Source organism: Tenrec ecaudatus, chromosome 10, assembly GCF_050624435.1.
Source record: "Tenrec ecaudatus isolate mTenEca1 chromosome 10, mTenEca1.hap1, whole genome shotgun sequence".
Taxonomy (NCBI): domain Eukaryota; kingdom Metazoa; phylum Chordata; class Mammalia; order Afrosoricida; family Tenrecidae; genus Tenrec; species Tenrec ecaudatus.
The window spans coordinates 75265411-75291654 of record NC_134539.1 but is presented as its reverse complement, the minus strand read 5'-3'; the positions used below and the strand labels follow the sequence as shown (position 1 = coordinate 75291654).

Here is a 26244-nt window from a genome sequence, read left to right as displayed (position 1 = left end):
AACTGTACCTCGATGGAAGCAGACCACCTCGTCATCTTTCTCCCCGGGAGCCACCCATGTGCAGCCTACTCCATCAGCGGGCAAGGTAAGTCTCACTGCGATGGCGACCATCTCCACCACATCTGCCCCTGCCTTTTACCAGCATCGGTTCATTTTTGAAAAACTTCCCCAGACCACAACAGACGAGGAACCTGAGGCTCGGAGAGGCGAAGCAATTTGCCCAAGGCCACATAATGAATATATGGTAGAGAATTCAAAACCATGTCTGTCTCCACAGGTGTAGTTCCTAACCTTGGGGCAAGACTGTCGTTCAGCCAGAACTCAATGGACTGCCTATTCTGAGCCCCTGAGCCTGTCACTTGCCGAGCTGTGCAGGTGCCACTGCGGAGTTTGACCACATACATCTGCGTGGAGGCTGGCTGGAGGCTGGCTGGTGTGGCGGTCGTTGCGGCTAAGATTCATTTAGCAGCAAGTGAACATTTTGGCAGCTTATCAGGAAGCTACCAGTTCTTTACTCAAACAGTGTAATGAATTATAAATTATCCCAAACAGGCACTTACAACTCACAGGGATTTCAACTCCTAAAGACTTTATTTAGAAGTTTCATCTTGCACAGCCAACAGGTGATCGGCCAGTCGAAGTGAGTACAAGGTTACAAACCGGCCATAGAAATGGATTTTCTCAGATGGTGATAAGCGTTCAAAACCACAGGCTTACTTTTGGTCACCTTCTTAGGTCTGTCCCACCTCCCCCCCAGAGTGAAAAAGTGAACAACCTTTTACAAAGAAAGCAGTGTTACAGGTCTATTATTCCCCAACTTTTCACTTTCAATCAGGACACACATTTGTTACGAAAAAACTGCTGAAAGCACACTTTCAGGACATCGTCTGCATCTGAATAAACGAGGATTCCCTTCCCCAGCTTTTACCCTTCCTCCCTACGAGGAACAAGAGGCCATTTTTCTGAAGGTCGTCTGAACAATTTCAAAGGCTATAACAAATCAAAATGTTCCCCGCATCTAATATCAAACAGGGCTGATGCCAACACTTATTAGAGAAATCAGATTCCGCTTCCCTCGGCCCCCTCGACCCAAACACACACACACACACACATCCAACTTTGAAGTGGGAAGAATGCGGGGATCAGAAATCACCCTGGAGACAGCTCTCTCCGTCTTTGAAGGTTTCCTTTGATAACTACCATTTCTTTCCCTCTCTCAAACCAGGAGGCCAAAGCGGCTTTTCTTTATTGATACGGGGTAATTAATGAAGCGATAGCATTAACATAACCCAAATCCCCTAATAAGACACGATCCACGGAGCCACGCTCTTGTTTCCAGTTAAGTCTGACCGGGATAAGATCAGGACAATAGCCAGGTATTCATCCCAAGTCCTGCCACCTTCGCATGCTGAGTCATGGCTCTTGGCTATTCCCGACTGCAATAAACAGCGAGTTGGCAAGTCTTAAACGCATTTCTAGTTTTTATGAGCTGAATTAGTCTAAAGGTGCTCAGAACTGACGATCTGCATCAGAGGTGCAGAGATAGGACAGTCAGGACAGGACAGGAGGGCGAGGGAGCTGTGAAATGGCTGGAATCGAAGGGTGGTGCTGAGCTGCCCTGGTAGCAACAAGGATAATGACCTCCTTAGTTTGGAGGGTGTGGACGATGGCATAAGCAGAAAGACAGACCACTATAAGCCCCAAAGGGCTCTCCAAGCTACACCCGCTCGAATCCTCAGCTGTCTTCAGACCGCAGCAGAACCCCCCCAGGCAACCACTTAGGCACCGATTCGGCAAACGCAGGGCTGCATCTTTCCAACAGCAAAGCTGCGAGCAACAGTCTGTTCTCTCAGACCCTATCTCAGGCTCCACCCAAGGGATCCTCCCAACCAGGGCCTTTGTTTTTTTTTTGGGGGGGGGGGGTGGAGAGGAATGCGCTAGATACTTCATCACACGATTACACTAATGTGTGCATGTGTATAGAGATGAACAATGCAAGTTTCAGCAGGAGTCCTTGAAACAGGACACCGGGAGTATCTGAACAGTTTTATTTCTATCTTTTGTAAAGTGCTCTAGAAAACAAAATAAAAAACAAGGGCTAATCAAATTGGCTAGGATTAGACTCTGGGTAGGGCAGTCATCTGAAAGCTTGGCTGATGTACCTTTAAAATAACACACTCCTCGCTGCCTTGCTATTTTCGGTTTTAGGGTCTACAAAAGCCTTCCTGTATCATCACCTTTGTGAGAGGAATTAGAGAGAATGTTTACACACATTCCTGATTTCTAGAATCCGTGCTAATCTCTGATCACCTGTAGGTGCATTCTTTATTCTCCGATTTACTTCTGACTTCATTCCTTGCACTTCTTTCCACGTCCATCTTTGATTTTTGGTTCTCTTCTTTCCCACTCCAGCTAAAACAATTTTACATGGCATTTATGTGTTGCAGTCTTATTTATTACCTGTTCTCACACATGACTGGGCTTCTATACTGTTCCCCAGGTGCTGAGCTGTGCCCTACGGATGCAGTCCTGGTAAATTTAAGATGAGGAGATTTGGCTCTGTGTGTCAATAGGCAACTAATTTTACCATTCCGGGCCTCAGTTTCCTTATATGTGAAATAAATATGATAACGCTACTTTTTATCATGGTATTGTTGGGAGGATTTAATAACCGCTGTAAGCAAAACTCCAGAGCCCTGGCAGTTTGAATCGATCGGCTTCTCCAAGGGTGAAAACGAGGCTGGCTGCTCTGTAAAATTTTACAGCCTCAGAAATTCAAAGGCGCAGTTGTGCTTTGTCCTCCAGAGTCACTATGAATAGGAAGTGATTAGATGGCAGTGCATTTGTTTTTTGTGGGTAAAGTTAGGTTCCCCAGTGGCATGATGGGTTCAACTTTGCTCTGGTAACTGAAAGGCCAGTGGTCCAAACCCACCAGCCAAGCCAGGGGGAAATGCGACGTAATCAAGCTCCAGTACAGATTCACAGCCTCACGCTGAAGACAGTGGGTGCAGAAGCAAATGAAGAAAGCTGATGGTGCCCGGCTATCAAAAGATAGAGCATGCAGTGCGATCACGAGGTGCCAAGGGACCAGGTATAAGGCATCATGGAAAAAAAAACAACAACGATATAAGTGTGTGTATATATGTGTATATGTATATGTATATATATACCATATTAAATGAAGGGGGAAGTGCAGAGTGGAGACCCAAGGCCCAAGTGTCGGCCAATGGAGATCCCCTCATAGAGGCGTTCAGGAGAGGAGATGGGTTAATTAGGGTGCGAGGTAGTACCGATGAAGAACACAGCTTTCCCCCAGATCCTGGATGCTTCCCCCCCCCCAGCTACCATGATCCGAATTCTACCTTGCAGGCCTGGATAGGACAGAGGCTGTACACTGGTACATATGAGGGCTGGAGGTACAGGGAATCCAGGGTGGATGATACCTTCAGACCAAGGGTGTGAGGGACGATGCTGGGAGAGTGGAGGGTGAGTGGGCTGGAAAGGGGGAACTGATTACAAGGATCCACATGTGACCTCTTCCCTGGGAGAGGGACAGCAGAGAAGGGGGGAAGGGAGACTCCGGATAGGGCAAGATATGACAAAATAACGAGGTATAAATTACCAAGGGCACATGAGGGAGGGGGGAAAGGGGAGGGAGGGGAAAAAAAAAGAGGACCTGATGCAAGGGGCTTAAGTGGAGAGCAAATGCTCTGAGAATGATTGGGGCAGGGAATGTATGGATGTGCTTTATACAATTGATGTATGTATATGTATGGATGGTGATAAGAGTTGTATGGGTCCCTAATAAAATGTAAAAAAAGAAAAGAGGAGAAAAAAATGATTAGGGCAAAGACCGTACAGATGTGCTTTATACAATTGATGTATGTATATGTATGAACTGTGATAAGAATTGTATGAGCCCCTAATAAATTGTTAAAATTAAAAAAAACAAAACAAAACAAAAAAGTAAAGAATAAAAAAAAAGCATGATCATTAAAAAAAAAAAAAGATAGAGCATGTGGGGTCTTAAAGGCTTGAAGATAAACAAGTGACCATCTAGCTGAGAAGCAACAAAGCCCACATGGAAGAAGCACACCAGCCTGTGTGATCATGAGGTATCGAAGGGATCAGGTATTAGGCACCATCACAATAACAAATCATATCATTGTGAATGAGGGGGAGTGTGGAGTGGAGACCCAAAGCTCATCTGTAAGCAACTGGACATCCCTTTACTGAAGGGTCATAGGTAGAAGATGAGTCAGTCAGGTTGTAGTATAGCACCGATGAAACATACAACTTTCCTCTAGTTCTTAAATGTTTCCTCCTCTCTCCACTACCATGATCCCCAATTCTACCTTACAAATCCGACTAGACCAGAGGATGTACACTGGTACAGATAACAGCTGGAAACATTGGGAATCCAGGACAGATAAACCCTTCAGGACCAATAATGAGAGTAGCGATACCAGGAAGGTGGGGGAGAATGGGGGAACCAATGACCAATATATAACCCCCTTCTTGGGGGATGGACAATGGAAAGTGGGTGAAGGGAGGCATCAGTCAGTGTAAGACATGAAAAAATAATAATTTATAAATTATCAAGGGTTCATGAGGGAGGAAAGGTGGGGGAGGGAGGGGAAAAATGAGGAGTTGATACCAAGGGTTCAAGTAGAAAGAAAATGTCTTGAGAATGGTGATGGCAACAAATGAACAAATGTACTTGACACAATGGATGTATGTATGGATTATGATAAGAGTTGTATGAGCCCCCAATAAAATGATTAAAGAAAAAAAAAGATTTACAGCCTCAGAAGTCCAATAGGGCAGTTCTATTCTCTCCTATAGGGTCACTATGAGTCAGAATTGACTTGATAGCAGTGTGCAGACAAAGTTTGCTCAGTACACAATTCTTACCTGGCTAGTAACTATCAGTATTGCTAGTATTTTTATTAATTGCAAGACATACATGTAATTGAAGACTCATGAGATAATAATTTTAGTACTCATAAAGGATACTTCAAAATTCTGAGGATTAATAAAAATGCCAATTCATGCTGCAAATCGATGCAGATTTTTGTTTTTCTTTTCCTTCTACATCACCCAAGTTACTATGAGTCTCAGACCCAAGTTACTATGTGTTTCAGACCCAAGTTACTATGCGTCTCAAACATAGAGCCCATGTTTCTAAGCACACGGGAGCGGTGGGAGCACTGGGAAAACAGGGTGGGATGAGAAGGTGGTGATATTTAGGGGGGGGCGGGCGTTGTCTGGTGGACTGGGAAGAGAAGCTACTGCAGGGAAATGGCCTGGGATGCGCGAATGTGTGACGCATTTTGGCATGTCTTGAAGGGGAGCCACAAGGAAAGTGGGAAGAAGCCAGAAAGGAAGGCGGGGGCCACATTCCTTGCTAAAGAGTTGAGATTTTAGTCTAGAATTCAGTTTCCAAAAGTCTAGTTTACAAAATTCCATCGTCAAAATAGGGTCCAAACAGAAAGGCGGAGAAGAAAAGAAGACTTTGGTGCTCAATAAAGTTAGGAGATGCCCGTGCAATAGAGCAAGAGTGCCTCCCAAGTGGGCTGCCGGGGAGCACTGCGACGGTCTGCGGGCTGCCAAAAGCAGGTGCCTACACTTTCTCCTGGATTATGTACTATACCACAGACGTTTTCATTGTTAGAGGGTGCTAAGCAATTTGTTGTTCTTCTGAAAATAGGGTGGGCCAAATACATTTGGAAACTTCTACATCCTTCTTGGAGAGTCCAGAGGGGACATACGCAAACTAAAAACTCTCAAGTTTTTATAGCAAAGAAATCTACTGAACTTTTCCGATAGGAGTGTTTCTCATAGTTTTGGACCATGGACAGGTTTGTATCTAACAGCTATTGATGTTCTTTTTCCCTCTTTTGGGAATGGCTGCTCCAGGCAATGTGAGGAGATGGGGAAAAGCAAGAGATGCTTAGTTGTGTCTGCTCTTGGAAGCAAGGCAAAGGACAGACTGGGAGGAAAGTAAGACGAGACTGGCAGTGATAAGGTGAGTGCAGTTATTCAGCTGAGCGCTAATGAGGACCTGAAAGGAGTGAAGATGAACAGGAGGGCCCAAGTTGAGAGCTATCTAAGAGGGAGAATTGCCAGAACCAACCGGCTGACAGACTAGACAGAGATAAGGGGAGGGTGATGTGAGCAATTAGGTGATGGCACAGTTAGCCAAGATAAGGAACACTGCATTTATGGAGGAAAACTGCGTTCTATGGAGAGATAAGGAGTTTAGTTGGAGACAAATTGGATGGAGCTATATTCAGGAGGGTCTGTAAGGAACTGCCAGCCAGGAACTACTCAGAGAAGCTGCTTTAGAGACAAATCATGCATGATCTCTGTGTGGGCATCACATGAAGCAAGTGTGGCCAAGGAACAGACAGAGGGAGGCAGGACTCTGGGGAAGCTAGGATCAAGAGGCATTTGAGTAAGAAGAACTATTTAAATAGCTGAGGGAGAGTAATCGGAAAAACATTAGAAGCATATATATGGGACTATTTTCTACTTCCTTTGTTTTAAGTGCTGAATACAAAGACTTGTTATCATTTATTGAGTATTTTATTAGCTGGCAAAGTGCTAAGTGCTTTACAAGAATTATTTCAGACATTTGCAGTGTAAAACATTCTGTTAAATAAACACCCCATGGAAGAATACAATGCAATGTAGGTGAAAATTCCCATTCCTTCTTGTAATCACGTTCATAGTATGGTTCATTTGCATCCTGAGTTTGGTCCTTCTTCAGCCTTTTGTGCATTTAGGCTCCATCTCCTCAATTCACGTGGAAGTCCTGCGAGAGCAAGGGCTGTGGCTCATTGGAAGGACTATGAAGCGACAGACCTTGAGAGAACCAGCAAGAACTGACTGACGGCTTCCTTGGCAGGCTAGCCACTATTCCAGAGTGGCTTCTGCTGCTGCTGAACAATTACACCTTCTCTTTGGGGATTGTCTTCAGTCTCTTCATCATAAACACACAGGGACACCTGCCTTGACTATCCACTTTATTCTCCATATATAACTCCAAACCTTTGGGTTTTTCTTAATGCCCCCCCTGCCCGCCCCGTCTCCTTTCAAAGAAAGATTTGCTATTAATGGGCTATTTAAAAGAAATTGGGGTAAGGCTAGCATTTCACTTAAGCACCACTCCTGTGCAAAGTGAAAATGTAGGCTTACTTATTCAAAACACAAACCCTATTACTTTATGGGTCACACCTCCTATGTAACACACACTGCTACGTGCTAAGCTACATTTATCACCTTTTTTTGAAGACTATGCTATCCTCATTATAATGTGGCCTTTGGGTGGTGGGTGCTAGTACTAACAAACCTCTCAATTTTAATGGGATTCAAGAGGAGAAGGAAAGCTCCAGAGAGTGGGGTAGATTGCTGGGACCTGACCATGGTGAGTGAGTGAGTGTGTGTGTGTGTGTGTGTGTGTGCTGGTGGGGGAGGGGTGGTAATAATCTCAGAGTGCTCATTACACTTTGGAAGCAAACAAATGAAGGCTGTCAGCTCCCATTAGCATCCTCTGATGCTCTCTATAGAGCCATATGGAGTGCATGCAGGCAAAAGAAATTAGGGGCTCCCAGGGGTGAACTTTACTTGGAACAAGCCACCCATGGACATAACTTTTCTTTTTTCAACAGCAGCTATTCAGCCTTTGCTATTGTGGATAGAAAACTTCCAGAGCACTACTTGGAAGTTTCATGGAAAAAGATGGTCATCAAGTTGTGTGTCAAACTGACTTGAATTTTCCTCATGGTTCTAGGAAAAGCAAAATGCTGAACTGTGGGCTACTGATGTGCTGCTAGACTTTTCCTCAGAAGACACATTTAATGAGGCAACTGGGGTCTAAGGTGATAAATTAGAAATTCAACAAAGGGCATCAGGCTTAGAGGGGAAAGCAGGAGCTTGATGACAAATGCAAGCGGGGAGAAGGACATGGTTTTCTGTAAAGTGTTTATCTTCATGCCGACACAGCTATGCTTGCCGATCAGCTCGGCTGTGATTGCTAGTCTTTAATGTCACTCGTCTGGACTTGACTACAGAAATGAAGGGAAAACGACAACAAAGACTCAGGAAGGCTTACCTTGCCATCTTCTGTGTAGACATTTTCATTATATCCTTTTACTATTGTTCGATCAATGAATAGGCTCCGCATGACGACAATCACTTTCAACACCTTTCCCAAAGTCACCTGTCAAAACACACACAAGCAAGCGTGAAAGCTTACACTCGAGCGTGCAAATCACACAAAGTTGGGCAAAGCTGTACAAGAAATGACCGTCTCTGCATCCTGTTCCTGAAGCATGACTCAAAGGACACGCTGCGAGAAGACGGTGCTGTTCCTCTGTTAGCACCACAGAACATTTCATAACAAGCGCCCACCTACGTGAGGTATCAAGAAATGAGAGTAAGACTAGCTTTCCCCCTAAGCAACACTTAGGTGGACAGTGACAGACCTATATGTTTGGCAGTCCACGGCATGTTCAATATTCTTGCCAACACCACAGTTCAAATGAAAAGGAAGAAGATCTATTTTCCTAAGTGCACATGGAAGAAGCACACTAGCCTGTGTGAACCAAGGGCTGTAAATAAAATCCCAAACCAAAGGAGGGTATGGCAGCAGAGCTTCAATTCTGAACACTAGATTTGCAGAAGGCTAGGGATGACAGTGGAAACCCAAAGTCCATTTGCCGGGGCCCCATGTGGATTAAGCCTCTGGTGAGCCTTGCTATCAGATGGAGATCACTGTAAAGTCGGCTATGGCAGATGGAGCTACGTTCAAATATAACATCAGTTGACCTCTCTTTTGGACCATTTGGTTTTTAATATTTTCTGCTTTCTTTTCTATCGATGTTCTTTTCCCCTGTTTTTTGTTTGTTTCTTATTTTTGTATGATTTTTTGAATCTGAAATCCAGGGTGGAGAAATTTATAGAAACAGTCATTGGATTAATAATTATCTTAGGGCATGGCAGGGGAGTTGGGGAAAATGGGCAGCAAACAACAATTAGCATGAGAAAGATGAACGTGTACTGAAATCCACTGGGGTGATAACGTTACACTTCTCAGTATGACTGCCGTATGAAATGGTGTCATATGTGCAATGGCATTATATGCCAATGGAAGTATTAAAAACTTAACTTCCTCAAAGGGTGTTCTATGATTGTGGTACTATAGGTTTAGTGACATTTGCTTTCGTGTTATGTCTTGGCTTGATGTCTATCCACAAACTGTGTCGAGTTCTATAGAATAGAGAGAACATAAGAGAGACAATAACAAACATTCTCTGGTTGAACTATGCACTTACAGTAGCTGGTATAAACCAGAAAAGTAATACCAAATAATTCATTGAATGGAAAGTAAATTAATTTTTCACTGTTTGCCCATTGGCTTGTACTGTGATGGCTTGTTGATGCTGGAAGACACACCACTGTCATTTCAAATGCTATCAAGATTATCCCTGGTAAGCAGGTTTCAGAGGGGCTTCTAGATTAAGATAGATTAAGAAGGGTCTGGTGATCTACTCGGATTAAACGAGTCACAGGAAACCGTATGAATAGCAGTGGAAGGTTGTCTGAGACAGTGTCCGCTGTAGACGAGGGCTCACGTGGAAGACACTCAAAACATGCCCCAGGAGAGAAGAGCTGCGTCCCAGTGGAGTCGACTTTACAGCGTTCTCTGCTGTAAAGCTTGCTGAAATGAGATGCAGCAGCTGCAGATCCCCACTAGTCAGCATAGCATATAATGTATGAAGAATGACTCGAGAAGAAGTGGAAGTCATAACCAATGAAATGGACTGCTTGGAGATTATCTGAGGCACTATAGCTTGGAAATGGATTGGGGTTGGCCATTTTGAACTGGACAGTCATATGGGTTACTGTATCCCAGCTGGGAATGACAAACTGAAGGAGAAATGCTGCCACATTCATCGTCAAAAAGAACGTTCCAAGACCTATCTTGAAGTACAGCACTGTGAGTGACAGGATAAGTCATAATTTGTGCTTCAGTCACTTATTGCCAAAATTGAAGAAATTGAAGGTTTTTACTAACTTTTGTAGTCTGAAATCGATCAAACATATAATTAAATGCATTTATAATTACTGATTTTTAGAATGCACGAGTTGGAAATAAAGTTGGATTGTTGTTAGGCTCCTGTTGAGTTGGTTCCGACGACAGCAACCCATGTGCAACAGAACCGCACACGCTGGGTCCTGTGACGTCCTCATGATGGTTCCTATGTTTGAGCCCACTGATGAGCCGCTCTGCCAATCCCTCTCGGGGAGGGTCTGCCTTCCACTTTACCGAGCACGCTGTTCTTCCTCAGGGACTGGTCTCTCCTGACAACATGCTGCCCTTGTCTCTTAGGAGCACTCTGACTGTACTTCTAAGACAGATGCTTTGGTAGTACCTGGCATGTTCAATATTCTTGCCAATACCACAGTTCATATGAAAAGCAAGAGGATCTATCTTACTTTGTCTTCTTTACTCAACTTTCACATGGACATGAAATGACTGAAAATACCATAGTTTGGGTCAGGTAGACCTTAGCTTTGGTGATGATGGCATAATATAATTCTGCATAACCAATGACTTATTGACTGAAGATATCTCTTTTTTTTAAACAACATAAAAATGACTAAATATGAGGACCTCACTGGATGGAACACACTTTATCCACTAGATCTGTGGAAAGAAACGGTGAAGTTCACTATCATTAGTCAGGACAAGGGCAGGCGGGGACTACGGAACAGACCAGAAGCAAATTCTAAGATGAAGTTGAAGTAAGTTTTAACAAGTCTAAGAAAGCTAACGTAGGACCTTGAGTATAACCCAGCTGAATTCAGGAATCATCTCAAGAGCAGATTTGATACCCTGAACACTAATGATAAGTTGTTGGACGACAGGAAGGTCAGCATACATAAAGCAAGCAAAAAGTCATTAAAAAGACAGGAAAGAAAAGACCACATGGATGCCAGAAGAGACTCTGAGACTTGCTCTTGAACAGAGGACAGCTAAAGGAAGTGAAAGAAATAATGAAATTAAATAGTTGAACAGAAAATTTCAAAGGACAGTCCTAGACAACGGCATACAATGAAATGTGCAAAGACCTTGAATGAGAAACTTAAAGGAAAGAACATGCTTGGCATGTCTCAAGCTGAAAGACTGAAGAAACATGTCCAGCTTTGAGCTTCTATATTGAAGGATTCTACGGGCAAAATAGTGAAAGACCAAGGAAGCATCAAATGAAGATAGATGGTAATACACAGAATTATTTGACCAAAAAGGACTGACTGGTTGATAGGTACCCATTTTAGGAGGTAGCATATGATCAAGAATTGATGGTATTGAAGAATCCACGCTGCACTGACAGCATTGGTCAAAGGCAAGGCTCCAGGAATGGATGGAACACCAATGGGAATATTTCATAAAATGGATGTGAGGTTGGAAGCAAAAATTCAACTGACCTGGCCAACTGACCAACTAGAAGAGACCCCCATTTGTATTCATTCCAAAGAAAAGTAATCCCACAAAATGTAGGTGGAAACTCTCAAACAGTATCATACTAACATAGAGAAATAGCATCTTGCTTAAGCCAGTTAAAAAGTGGTTGCAGTCGTATATTGACAAGAAGTTGTAGAACCACCTCAATGGCACAAAACAATAGAAGAGCAGAATTTTAACTTCAAGGAATAAACATAATCCTGGAGACATATTGAACTGCAGGTAGTCTCCCAGAACATAAGCATTTATCAAGGATTAAAAAAAAAAAAAAAGGACAGCTTAATATGTACCAGGGAAAAGGTAACCTGCCATGCTTGTTGGAGTTGGAGCAGGATCAGCAATAAGAATCAAAACAGCACGTTCCTATCTTCTGGGCTCGTGTAGCTCTCACGTTTCTAACTTGCTTTCACTGCACTGAAGAGACCTCTGCACAGAACCAGTTCACAGTCTTTGGTCTGGGTTGTTCCAGTGAGGCTTGGACATACATTACAGAATTTGGCTAAAAGAATGCCTGGCCCTCCCATCCTAGTTTGACCGGGGGAGCCTCAGCCACACACAGCATCCTGCTCCTTCAACTTTAACTTGCAAAATCCATTTCTGGGTATGCCGCCTTCAACCGTCTTTTACTTATCCCCCATGTCTTGCTTTGACAACTGCCTGTCCTAGCACACAACCTACCTCTCCCTTCATCAGCTCTGGGTAACAGTGAACACGCCCAACATCTGGTTTCCTCAATAGCCTAACGTGTTAGGGTGATGTCTCTATTTTCGTATGCCTAAATTGATGCAGAGTATAAGCATGGTAAGAAAAATAGGACACCTTCATTCACATTTGGAGGAATGGTAATAAAAACATCTTATTTCTGTAGCTTCTTTTACATGCTGCCACACTGTGTTAATACTTTTCCCTGATCGTTGAAAAAGCACTCTTTGAGGATGGTAAATTGACTATGAAAAGCAGGATCAGCAAATATCTGCCTTCAAGGAAATGGAGGCAGGAAGGAGAGATGGACGTGAGGAAAGAAGGCTGCTAGGGAAGGCGGGAAGGCAACCCCGTTACAATGTTACACTGTGTTAGGAACACTGGCACCAATGACCTCTCCCGGGGCTCAAGTGGAGGTTCAGGAACCGCCTTCCACAGGGCCACCAATTCCTACCAAAGAACACTCTCATACTCTTTGCTCAAAAGCTAACTAAGCAATTGATCCCCAAACAGAGCAAGACATCTAACTGGCTTTATTTAGCTGATGAAGTTTCTTAAGAGGAAATTTAAAAAAACCTACCATAGATACCTGAGTATAAGCCAACCCGAATATCAGCCAAGGCACCTATTATACCACAAAAATGTGCTGAAAAACTTGGCATGCACGGTACTTTGCTTTTTAAAGTTAATCCAAGTATTTTAAAAGATGAAAAATACTAAGAGTTAAGCAATATATGTTCATTATACCTAAAATTAGAAGAAAAAAGAAAAGAATTATAGTCTTCCCATCTAAAGATAATTATCAATAATATTCTGAGTATATCTTTCAATTTTTTTACTCACAAAGATTTATGGCTATTGTCATAAATTAGCGCTAAATGACAAATGGTAATTTATTGAGTGGATGTACTATAATTTCCTTAACCATTCTTTTACTTCAAATATTTAATTTGCTTCCAAATTTTTCCTTATATAACTATAGCTGCAATGTGTACTTTTGTTTTTAAGTTTTCCCTAAATTTGGCGTTATTTCCTGAAGACAAATTTTTAGAATTGCAATTATTGGGCAAACAGCCCCAAATGATTTTGATACTATCTACCAAATTGGTAACCACAGGGGCAATGCCAATCACATGCCAACCAGGAAAGTTAAAATACATGTATTATAACACCTACTATACTCTGTTCTTATCAGTAGCGGCTGTTAATAAATCATAACAAAACCAACTCAATTCTATCCAATCCGCCTAACCCCCTTACATACTAAAGTTGACTTTTTTTTAAGGCTCAAATATTTTGAAGTTGATTTGCTCAAATCAGTATACTAACAAAATCCATATTTTACATTTGGTTGTTATATCTTTAAAATATACTTACGCTTCTTTTAACCTAGAACAGTGCTATATTCTAGACATGTCTATCTGCTTTCTTGTGATGTCATTAACGTGTACCCCTATCCCTCCGTATTTCTACTACATGAAGTCAGGCATAGAGTGGAAAGCTATCCAATAGAAGGTTTAGTGTGGTGGAAACAGTCTACCTATCCATCACTGGATAGTCACTAGCACATGTGGCTACTGATCATTCCTAAGGAAATCCATTGTTTCAAACCTCTTAGTATAGGACATTTTTAAACGACTACAACAATAAATGAAATAGTATAAAGAACCCTCATGGACCCATCCAACTTCAATAGTGATCAGCTGACCTGTTTCACCTGCACCTCTAACTACTTTTCCCTTCCTGCGTTATCATAAAACACATATATCATTTCATCTGTGAACATTTCAGAATACAGCGGTAAAAGGTAAGCATTTGTAGAACAAAAAAGCACAACTACCATATCAACCACACTCAGAACAACAAGAAGAAATCTTCTGTGTTAGCATATGTCCAGGTCAATATTCAAATTTCCAACTGTCTCATAAATGCCACTTTTTACAAAGTTTGCTTGCAGTAGGATGCAAACATGGTTCACACAATGTGATTGGTTGACATGGCTAAAAAGTCTCTCCTAAGTTCAAGGTAACCCCCTTTCTAAGCCCCCCCCGACTTTTTGGTTGAAGAAATTAGATGGTTCTTTTTCCATTTTCTGGAGTCTGGCTTTTGCTGATGGCATCCCGGTGGTATACTTCAACATGTTCTAACTTACTCTGTACTTTCTGCAAATTGGTAGTTAGATCAGATTAGTCTCTCTCTCTCTCTCTCTCTCTCACACACACACACACACACACACACACATATACACACATTTTTTTTGTAAAATGATTTCATATTAGTGTCATAATCTACCCATAGACTGGACACAAGGTCTACCTGTCTGTCAGTTTGTGATACTCAGTTAGTGACTTATTAATTCATTAAGGGTTCTAGATGGTAGTAAACCAATGCTACTGTCCTCCTACAGTTACTTATTGCACAAGACTTCTTTAGAGTGTTTAAAAGCAATGTCGTTACTTTGAAGACTAAGGTGCGCCTGACCCACACCATGGTATTTTCAATTGCCTCGTATACATATGAAAGTTGGCCAGTGAAAAAGGAAGACCAGAGAAGAATCAATGTATTTGAACTGTAGTGCTGGCAAAGACTATTGAAAGTACCATGGACTGCCCAAAGAACAAACAAATCTGTCTTGGAAGACGTACAACCAGAATTCTCTTTAGAGGCAAGGGTGGTGAGATTTTGTCTCAAGCACTTTGGACATGCTGTCCAGAGAGACCAGTCCCTAGAAAAAGACATCCTATCTGCTTGTTAAAATCGAGGTCAGTGAAGAAGAGAAAGAGATCTTCAACAAGCTGGATTGGCATAGTGGCTACACTAGCTCACACATAAGAAGGCTTGTGGGCAATGGCACAGGACCGAGCAGTGCTTTAGTCTGTTGTACACAGGGTAGCCAGGAGGTGGGACTGACGGGGTGGCACCAAACAACAACAGATGCTACCTAGAATACTTTGATAAAGATGCTCCTTTCCCATCTATTTAGTTAACCAAAGGGAGAGTTTTAAAATATACTTCAGGAATTTGGATACCTTTCCTTAATTTACCAGACTTCAAGACAATACTTTGGTTCACTAGTTATTTTCCAATATACATAGATTAATTTTCTTTCTAATTTTATTATAAGGCTCCCTGGTGCTGCTATGGGTTGGCGGTTCAAAGCCACCAGCCACTCTGAGGGAGAAGAATGAGGCTACTGTTTCCTTAAAGATTTCTTGTTGCAGAAATCCATTGTCCTACTTGGCCTCAAAGGTCCCTATGGGTTGGAATGGACTCAACAGCAGTGGGCAACATTATTATAAACCCATAGATGTAACCATTTTAGATGTGCTTGTATCTGATGGGATTATTATTGATGTTCGAATTGTCTCATTTATGGCATCTGCTTCGAGTTGGCTCCTGGGTCCTACTGTCACACTCCTGGTCGTTTTCTAGCTGCCTTGCTATTTAGTAGAAGGCATTGCAGGCCTGCCTTGGACACTTTCTGCTAGAGGTCTTCAATCAGCTGTTCCTTCTAGTAGCTCTGGGAATTTTCCATGTGAAAAGGTATTTGAAGACCACAATCTAGGAGAGAGTAAGTTTGGACAGGTTAGCGCTGCTTCCCTCCTTTTCTAGTACAAAGAAGAGAGAGCCCTCCAGTGTGCCACCACTCCTCTGGAAGAGTTTTCTGAGTCTCTCACACGCCCTCTGTCCCCATCACCGCCTCTACCTGTATTCTCCTCCTACCAGGTCAGGTGTACAAACGTGCGATGCTCACCCGAAGTCTCCCAATAGCTGAGACCAAATAAAAGTGCTCCACAGGGTTTCTGTGACCGAAAACTGGCAATATAGATGAAGAGGGTTTCGAAAAGCTCATGTTGAAAATCCCATTACTTTTTGATTCCATTCTTCCACCAATTTGTTGAAGTCCCTTTGTATAGACAGTATAATATATAGGCCCAAGAGAAGGCTTCAGAAAGTTGGTGGGAAATGTATTTAAAGATTTGAAGCTTCCTCATATTATTTATATAGAAGCCTTTGTGATGCAGTGGTTATGTATTGGGCTGCTAACTGCAAAGTCAGCAGTTCAAAACTACCAGCTGCACCTCAAGAGAAAGACAGGCTTTCTACTCCCCTATAGAGTGACAGCCTCAGAAACTCACAGGGGTAGTTCTACCTTGTTCTATTGGGTTGTTATGAGTTGGAATTGTCTCAATGGCAGTGAGTTTTTTTTTTCCCTTTGGCAGTGAGTTTTAATCATACTATTTATGGGGATTTAGTATAGTGAAATCTTTCTATGTGCTTTCAAATCTGTAAATCACTAAGAAGTCTGTCATTTCTTATTTTTCACAGAGCCAGAAAGGACCCTGATGCTCAGAGCAGTTGAATATGCATAGATTCATGGCTTTAAAAGATTTTTTCAACATGGTCAAAATGAAACTACATACGCACATTTACGTCCTCAAGCCTCTGGCGTTGGAACTGGCAATTTGGAATCAGATCTCGGCTTTGGTTCCGGAAAGCTTGGCCTGGTTACTTGCCTTCTCTGAACATCAGTTATGTCTAAGTGGAGACATTGAAATAAATCCTGAGAGAAGAGGGAAGAAGACAGTGCACTTTCACATGGCACGGGGGCTGGCGTTAATACACACTCACTAAAGGGCAAGGTAGTCCAAAGGAAAGCATTTACATCAAGACAGAGGGCTGGAAATAAGAAACACCGGGAGATATGTTACACCAGGGAGACCAAAATGGGTGAGCTGAAACAAAATGTGTATACATTATTGAATGGAAAACACCTATCACTGCCATAAGCCTTCACTTCAGTCACCAAAAGTTTATATATACGGTAGTTATTGTTAGATGGTCCAAACCCTTCGCAGAAGCAAGGTAAAATGTTTTGGAGTTAATTACATCAAATCTGAACCCAGATTGTGGCTGCCTAAAATGAACTCGCCAAGTATGCTACTTTACCTTCCAGCTGTAATACCTGGGGCTAAAGAGAAACTGCCGCGAGTGATTGACAGTTGTCCTGGGCCCTGAAGGATGAACAAAGCTGCGTCCTCTGCTGAGCACAGTCTGCCCACGGACCTTAAGGATAAGGGCAGTTGAGGGAAAGATAGGAAGTTACACGGGAGGAATGAGCCAGAGGAGGCTATTTAGTGTGAAGGTCAAATGGTTGTCCTCTTGGACTGGGCTGCAGGCCCACACCTGCCATTTCTAGGCAGTGTGACAGAGGGCAAGACCTCTTCTGCCTGTTTACTCAGCTTTGGCGGGGGATGTGGAGGGGCATGGTGGGTACTAAATCCAGTGAGACAGTCCACGCAAACCCCTTGGGTAGGCATTTAGTGCACAACAGGGCCCGGAGCCATGAGCTCTTTCTCTTCCGAACATGGTGTGCTGGAAGGAGTAATATGAGACGTTGCAGGCCCACCATTAGGATGGAAGTTAATGTGTGTGTTCTCTACTGTTTCCCCCCAGTCCTAGCAGCACTTGACAATTAGTCATACCTGCATCTATGTGGAATGTGCCTACTTCTGATGTAGTAGGAGGCACTAGGCAGTAGTGACCTTGAACTTTTGGTAGCCTGATAGGGCAGTGCCCCATATACAAGCCATCTAACTTCTTTCTCCAAGCTAGCCAGCTCTGGGCATGGAGCAAAACACTCACTGACAAGGGTTGGTTCCTGGCAACTGCTACGGGATACCACAAATAAAAAGCTAATGCCATCTGGTAATGAAGCGGGCTTGCTGTTGCCAAGGTAACACCTTTTCTAAGCAGCACATTTCCAAAGAGCTCACTCCCTACTTTGTCCCTGTGAGTGCTCAAATGGCAATGTTGTAAGAGAGTCAAAGAAAGCTTTCTGAAAAGGAGCAAGGTGCACTTGAAAAGGAAGCCTCCCACATGGGTCCTCACCCTTCCGGAGAAGTACATTTAGAGATGCTGTTGTTACCCAGGCCCCGCCAGGGTCAGCTTCGGAGCGGGCATCTGGGGCAGAAACTGGTGGTCTTCTCTTGAGCAGTTGCCTGCCCCACTGTAGACAAAGGAGCTCCGGTGGCACTGTGGTTAAGTGCTGGCATGTGACATCTGATGGGCCAGAGGTTTGAAACTACCAGCCCCTCTTTGGGAGAAAGAGGTGGCAGTCTGTCTTCATGAAGATTTACAGCCTTGGAAACTCTATGGGGGCACTCTTACTCTGTTGCTAGTCCAAGGGGGAAAATAATTTTTTAAAAGGCGGGGGTGGTTTAGGGCAAGAAAAAGAGTAGAGGCATAATGGTAAAGTGGTTGACTACTAATCCAAAGGTTGGCGGTTAGCAGTTTGAGCCCACCCAGACACCCTGAGTGGGAGGAGGTTGGATAATCTGCCCCCATGAAGGTCACAGCCTAGAAAATCCTATGGGACAGTGCTACTCTGACACACGGGGCTGGGACATGTCAAAATCGACTCACAGCACCTAACCAGGACAGCACAGCCAGGCAAGTCACAAGATGGCATTTATGAAGAGTTTTCTGAGTACAGTACTTAGAACCTTCCTTTTTTGTACTCTTAAGAATGGACTCAAGGAAATGCTCCAGTAAGCATTTATTTATTGAGTAAATAAGTGTTTTTGCATTATGTGGAGCACTGGACAGGGTCAGGGATTCATAGAATTGAAAAGGATTTTAAAGAGTCATTTTGTCCAACTCCCCTATTTTCAAAGGGAAAACTGAGGCCTGGAGAGGATGAGAAGCATACAGGCTCCTACCTGAAAGGCGAAGATGAAGTTGACATGTCTGAAAAAACAAGAGGGTGTGTAAGCGCGACCACCTCCAGGGGGACTCACTGAGTGCTGGTGGGAGAGTTAAGGGAGAACAGAGCTGCCTCACTGCAATGACTGGCAAGATCAGAAATGACTAGTTCACACCCAATCGATGACTACAGATTTTGAAAGAATGAAACTGATTGGAGAGAAAGCGCTCCGCCAAATGGTGTTCATGGAACACTCCAAGATGTTCTTAGATGTGGTCTGAGGGAAACATCCAGCAATCACCATCAAACTTTTCACTGCCTCCTGGCTATCGTTCCCTGAAGTGACGCAAATGAATACCCCCCCAGCCCCGGTCCACACCAGGGAGGAGTTGCAGATACGGGAAGGCACGGTTATCTCCTCTGTCTACGAACCCCGTGAGGCGCTCAGGGCAGGTATTTTATTTTCACCCAGAATAAAAGGGAAGTAAGGTTTATCTATCCAAGGCTGCGGCTTTACCACACAAGGTCCGAAGCCAGACCTCGCGAATGCCTCATCTCATGCCTGGTCCGTGACCGCACACTGGCAGCTCTAAGTGAGAGAGGGAAACAAGAAATGGTGACCACAGAGCCTGCCCAGGCATCTTCTCTGTGGTTCGAAATCTTGCTTCCCAAGACTCCTGGCTTTCCTCACAAATGGCTTTATGTCCACCCTTCGGACCCCATCCACAAGATGCTCATAATGTACTTGTTTTGTCTAATTTTAGCCCTATTCAAAAAAGTTAGCATTCTGGATTCCGCACAGCTGCTAGGTGTGTGTAGTCCTGACAGACTCGTGCCGGGTGGAATTGTTCTCTTAACAGCAGGCTCTGAAAAGCTGCAGCAGCAAAACTGAGAGGAAGGGAGGGAGACTGGCTGCTGCTTCTTTCTAGGAAAACTGTAAAAGCAGATACAGCCAACAAGGAGCACACACTGAGACAGACGGACTCGGAAAGGCTGAGCCTCTGGCAGAGTTGAGGTAGAAAGGATAAGCTGTCTGTAATGTCTTGACAGGGGAGGCTACTAGCACTGCAGAGGGCTGGGCACTCACCAAATCATAAAAAGAGAAGGGGGCTGTGTGACTGGGAAACCAGGAGGCCACACGGAGGGATTGTCAAAGCTGACACTGAGGCTCTTCCCTGCTCAACCGGCCAGCTGGAAGCTGTGTGCCCACTGATAAAGTGCCATGTAATGTAGTACCATATAGGAAAGCAAAAGTGAGATGGAAAGGGACTCCCATGGATGGACTAGACTTGAGATCCAAAGTCATTCCAGGCTCAAGAAGTGACATTTACTGTCCTCTGGGTAAAGACCCAGGAAAAAAGGAGGCAGGGAGACTAGCATTCCCCTTGTGGACTTGGGGAGAAAGACCCGAGTTGAGATCTTGGCTCTGTATCTGCTTGGCTGTGTGACCTTGGACAAATCATTCACTTCTTTGACCCCCTTTTCTTGTCCAGAAATCCCAGATAAGGTCTCACAGGGGCTGCCGTGATACGGAAACCCTAGAGCATAGGTGAAGCTCCTGGGCACTCCGGTTAAAGCATGGAAAGGGCTAAGCCAGTGGGCACACTAAGTTACTCCTGCAGTCACCACAGTAGAAGCTAACAAGGAGCACGGGAGAGCCAAGGCTTTGGGGCCAGAGATCCAAGTTTAAATTCTGCCCTTGCTACGTACCAAGCAGGGTGGCCTTGGGGAAATTATAAGTTCTCTCATCTCTAAAACAGGCTCCTTTATATTGTCTGGAGAGTTGGTGACATCAAGTGTCCAGGTCAGAAATCAGTGGTAGCGAGTGGGCATGCACTACGTGGCAGTTACGACAAACACCACTGTTGCCCATTAAAAACCTTATTTACAAATACCCAACCTGCTAAGAGAGCTTGTTCCACTGATGGGCGGATTGGAATCATTTGCGTCATGAACTTTCAATGGTAACAATGTGGGCATATTCTGATTTTCCTGGATTCATTCATCTCTTCTGAATGCAAAATTTCTCTGGCCAAAGGAACATGTCATCAGGGAGTACTTAACCCATTTTCCAAGTTTCATGAAAAAGTTTCAAGATAAGCAAGGCTCGTGAAACAACCTTCATTTATAGTAAATGTACAATTTTTCTCTCCTCACAATCTTCAAATCCCATGTTTCTCCCAAACAGCAAAAGTTCACACATAATGTAAGAAAATGAAAATATCACTGAGAAGCCTTGTTTATGCTGCCTCTGGGCTTCCTTTGAAGGTTTATAAAAAATCTCCCTAAATCATAATTTAGTTCATTCTATATATATATATATATATATATATATATATATATATATATATATATATATATATATATATATACACACACACACACACACACACACACACACACACAGCACAACATGTAGCCCTTCTTTTAAAAAAAAGTGCAGAACTAATGTCAACGCCTGTATAGAAATCCTAATTCCAAAATGATTCATGTGTATGAAGTGGCATACAGGTTAACCTACAATGAGAAACTATCAGCATAGTAAAAATGTCAAGATTCTCTGAACAGATTTGAAGATGAATCCTCAACAGCCAATAAAGAATTCTCACAGAATGTTCCTGATACCCTGAGACTACCTGGCACCACGGGAAGTAGCTGTTGTCTCCAAGCTTGGGTGGAACCAGCTGAAAGAGAGGTAGGTTCATGCTCTGCGGTGACCCTCCACTGTGGTGGCTGGCACACAGAAGGCTCTGTTCCACAAGGTGACTGTTCTGGGCTGGGCCAATTAAATGCCTCTCTGCAGACTGTGGATAGCATGGGGGTGAATAGGTAGGGAAAGAGAGTACTACCGTGTGAAGGAAAAGCCAGGCCGGAAAAGAGAAGTACAAAGGGCTGGGGAAAGGAGGGAGGGACAGACTGATGCCTCTCCCTTCCACCCATCGACTCAACAAATATCTACTAATTGCATATAAAATGGACTAATGCCCCATGCAAACATCATTCTCCACGACCCTGTGGCCAATCGAGCTAGATGGTGGTCAGCTGCCACCAACTGCTATGAAAACAATCATGTTAGAAGGTTCTGGACCAAGTGGGAGAAAAATGCTGAACAAAACTCCAAATCATACAAGACCAGGCACCTGCTGGGACAGAGTGGTGGAGCCCCCGAGATGCTGGCCCTCAGTCACCCTTCAGGTTGGGGCTCATGTTTGGGTTAGAATAGTCAGTACCGCAGAGGACGAGGAAAAAGGAGGAACGGAGACAAATCACCAGGAGGAGGTGGGAAACATTTTGGTACACTGAGGGGATTGCCAGGGATGAATTGGAATGAAATGAGTGAATCTGACGATCTGCGCTACAAACCACCATCTCATTCACAATAAAAAGTTAAAAACAGAGCTGACAGTCTAGCCATAGAAACTAGCAATCAATAAATATATAAAGGAAAAATCGGGCAAAAGAGTTACGAAGAAAACAAACAAGACAGAAATGTAAAGGGAAAACATGTAGGCAACATCTGCGTGTGAAAAAAGCGACACGTCGATTAGATCACTCAATCGTTCACACATTAATTAACAGAAATAGGTATTAAGTGCCTGCCCTCTCTCAATGGAGAAGAACGCTGGTGGCGTAACCAGTTTCGGTATGCTGTTAGTGACAAGGTCGGCAGTTCGAAAGCATTCGTCACCCTGCAGGAGAAAGACAGGGCTTTCTACTCTCACAAAGCTCCGCTCTTGGAAACCCACAGGGCAGTCCTCTTTCGTCCTCTCGGGCCGCTGAGTTGGAACCAACTTGGTGGCAGTGAGTCTGGTTTTGGAGTTTGATCTGGAATGGCAGCACTCCCGCTGGCACTGTTGGGTAAGCTCTGGGCTGCTAGCCCAAAGGTCTGGGCTCCAACCCACCAGCTCATCAGAGGGAGTGAGAGGAGACTAGGTGCGCCTACAGAGATGTATAGTCTGAGATGCCTTATTAGGGTTGTTATAAGCTAGAATTGACTCGATGACCACTGCCATCTGGGTTTGGGGCATGTGCCAGGGGCAACTAATGACAATCACATGTGCCCTGGAAACAGCAGTGAACGAAACGCTATTGTTCCTCTCACGGGGTGTGTATTCTTGGCAAACAAACGAAAAATGATTCCATCAATATGGAACTACGAAGACTACCAAGCTAGAAAGGCGATTTATTCAGACTTGGCTGAAAACTACGGGGAGAGATCAAGTTGGTCCATGCAAGGTGTTGGGGCAGAACAGGCCAGGCCGAGAGAGAAGCATGTGGAAAACACCTGGTCTGAGGTACAGAAAGGTCAGTGAGGCAAGCAGGACAGTGCAGGCACAGCAATCATGAAAAGCCCGTATTTTGATGCTCTTAAGGATTTTAGCCTAGGTCATAAATAGGCTCCGAAACTTATTTGGCCTACCACCCCCTTTTCAGAAAAAAAAATTACTTAGTATCTTCCCAATTAAAAACTTTGGCATTATAATCCAGGAGCCCTGATGGTATAGTGCTTAAGCCTTGGAAACCACCAGCAGCTCAGAGGGAAAAAGACCGGGCTTTTTACTGCTGCATTTTCTGATCCCGAAGGGGGGTTGGGGGGTCACTATGAGTCAGCATTAACTTGATGGCAGTAAGTTATTTTCTTTTTTGAGATAGCCCATAATCCAGGATAAAGCATAGGTATCTGCAGCCCCTAGACTGGTCCAGGAACCCACGGAGTGCTACCGCCCACTTTAGGAACCACTGGTCTAGGTGAGCAGAGAGCCAGTGGAGTTTTCAGCAGAGGAGAGTATGTTCCATGCATGCTCTGTGGAGAAATGGGGAGACCTCAGAAGTCACGGCAGTTACATAATCTCCTGACAACTTGAGCGAAGGGGTGAAGTCTAGCCTGTCAATCAGCTATGCTGATGGAGCCTGAGCTCTGGGCTGGAGGAGCCACGTGGAGACCCATGCCAGCACTGAGATGCTTACACTGCCACTGGATCCACAAGACTTTCTACCCCACTGGCCTGTGATCTTCCTGCATTTGGCATCATGGCATGTGTTGGGTGAGTCTGAAGAGGAATTTATAGATTGGTATCGGACATATGGGCTAATATCAGACTTGTGGACTTGATCTGGACTGGGTTGGGATGTTTTCTCAATATTCAACTGCTCTTCTATATAAAGTTCTTTCTTATACACATATGAGTGTCTATGAATTTGTTTCTCTAGTCTACCCGGACTCACACAGAGGTGGTAAGCCATAAGAAAGATGACGGTGGCAGAAGAGAAGGTAAGAGCGCACAGATCCAGGGTGGAACTGACATGATTTGCTGATGGCTTGGATATAAAAGGGTTAGAAAAAAAGGGGTCACCAAGGAAGTGTCTAGGTTTCTGACTGAGCATTGGGTAGATGGTTTTCCTATTTACAGAGATGAGATGAGCAAGAAAGGGGGAGGGTTGGGGGTTGGCAGGGAAGGGCTAAATCATGTTCCTTTGACTAAGCTATTTTTAAAGCATCTAAGTAGAGAAGTGGGTAAGGTCCAAGACTGGGACTCAAAGATAAGGTTTGATCTGGAGACAGTTCATTTATATGAACACTCAACAGGCCCTCTTTCTTAAAGTGGCCTCAAATGAGTCTCAGATTAGGTGAACCTCACTGGGAACCCACGCTCTTGGGGAGCACTAGTGCGGGCTTTGGGGGCGTTCAAGAGTTTTCTTGCTGGGAAAGGTGGATCTCTGGACTTAAAGTGGAACCGCCTCCTTGATGAGGCAGGTTTGAGAATGGGTGCAGGTTGGCTCCACCTAAACTGACACTTGTCAGCTGGCCTGCAATGGGAGCCTGGGCCCTCTGTGACACGCTGCCCCTGTTACATCTCCACTTCTTTGGTTGATAGCCTGTTAGGCTGCACTTGGTTTATTTAAAATTTCGTCTGTAGAATACATGCCAACTTGACCTTGACATAGAAAATTTTAATTCAAATCAATACACAGACAAGGTCACTTTAAAATTCAATTAATATGAATGGGAAAATAGGCCCCGCAGTTCTGCGAGCTGAAAATGGAACAGTTGCAAGTTAACAACAACCAGAGACATTTCCACACCCTGTCTGGTTTTCTCCTGTTTGATAATGCAGCTATCTGTGTCCTTAAATACATGCAGTAGTTAGAATACCCAAAATACTTTTTGCTGTTGCTTCTATTTAAGGTAGTTTAAAATTAAACTGTAGTTTGTTTGAAGAAAAACATAAAGTGTACTGAAAACTGTGAATTCCTATAACCCAATTTTAAATAAATTAAACCCCTGGACTTACCCAGGAATCCCTAGAGAAAGCTAAGGTTTTAATAGTTTGAATAGTAACAATTTGCATTTATATAGCATGCATATAGAAAACTATTTGCATTGATAAACATAATATAAAGGGAAACTGAGGAACGGGGATTTAATAGGCTACTTCGATTCTTTTAAGCTGTATACCGTAATGACTCTGTGACATTTCCTTCTTAGATGTACAACATCTCCTTCTACATAGGAACCCTGGTGGCGCTGAGAAGTAAGCATCAAGCGGCTATCTGCAAGGCCAGCAGTTCAAACCCAGCAGCCACTCTTCAGGAGAATGACAACATAGATAGCCTGCTCCTGAAAAGACAGCGTCTGGGAAGCCTCAGGTTTCCTACCTACTGGGTCGTTATGAGTTGGGATTGATGCAATGGCTGTGGGTTAGACGGCCCACATTTTACTCCCTACTACTGAGAAAGGGTTCTTGTATACCAGGACTTAAAGAAGTATGCAACAAATGACAAGACGGTAAAATCATCACGGGCTTCTTTGTACTGTTCCCTTTCCTCGCTGCTCCATTGCTGCTCGGTTTGGAATCTCCGTTTTTCTACCTTTAAACCAGGCGGTAATATAAAATAAATGATCAAGCATCCGTCTAAAGGAAACAAAATTGCTTTGTAACTCCAAGGAACGACAGTAAATTACGTAAAATTGGAATGTGCTATTAGGCGTGCCACTGAAACATCATAAACCTAGTTTTCAATTTATTTTACATTTGATATTAAAAAAAAAAAGGAGGTTGCTGAAGGGCCTGGAGATGGGGAAAGCTGCCTCTTGGGGTTGCTTTCTCTGTATCCTAGGAGGCTGATGGGAACTGTGTGTGTGTGTTCACTTTTATAGATTACATTGCAGGAGCAAATTAAAAACAGCCCCACTCTTTGCTGTCAGAGGACAAGCTGCGGCCTCGCATAATGCCGGCTCTGTCCTCCCCTCACGGACTGCTCACAGGATCGGTTTGCGTTCTCCTTCATGCGAGAATAACAC

The 26244-nt window shown here is 43.7% G+C and overlaps 1 protein-coding gene across 1 annotated transcript in view; it reads right to left on the bottom strand.

The window, feature by feature from the left end:
- Positions 1-26244, bottom strand: part of MED27 (mediator complex subunit 27) — a 254521-nt gene that overhangs the window by 26566 nt on the left and 201711 nt on the right. Inside the window, exon 5 of the mRNA XM_075560588.1 lies at positions 8117-8224. Within this exon, the coding sequence (XP_075416703.1) occupies positions 8117-8224 (108 nt within the window). The remainder of the gene's footprint in view (positions 1-8116; positions 8225-26244) is intronic.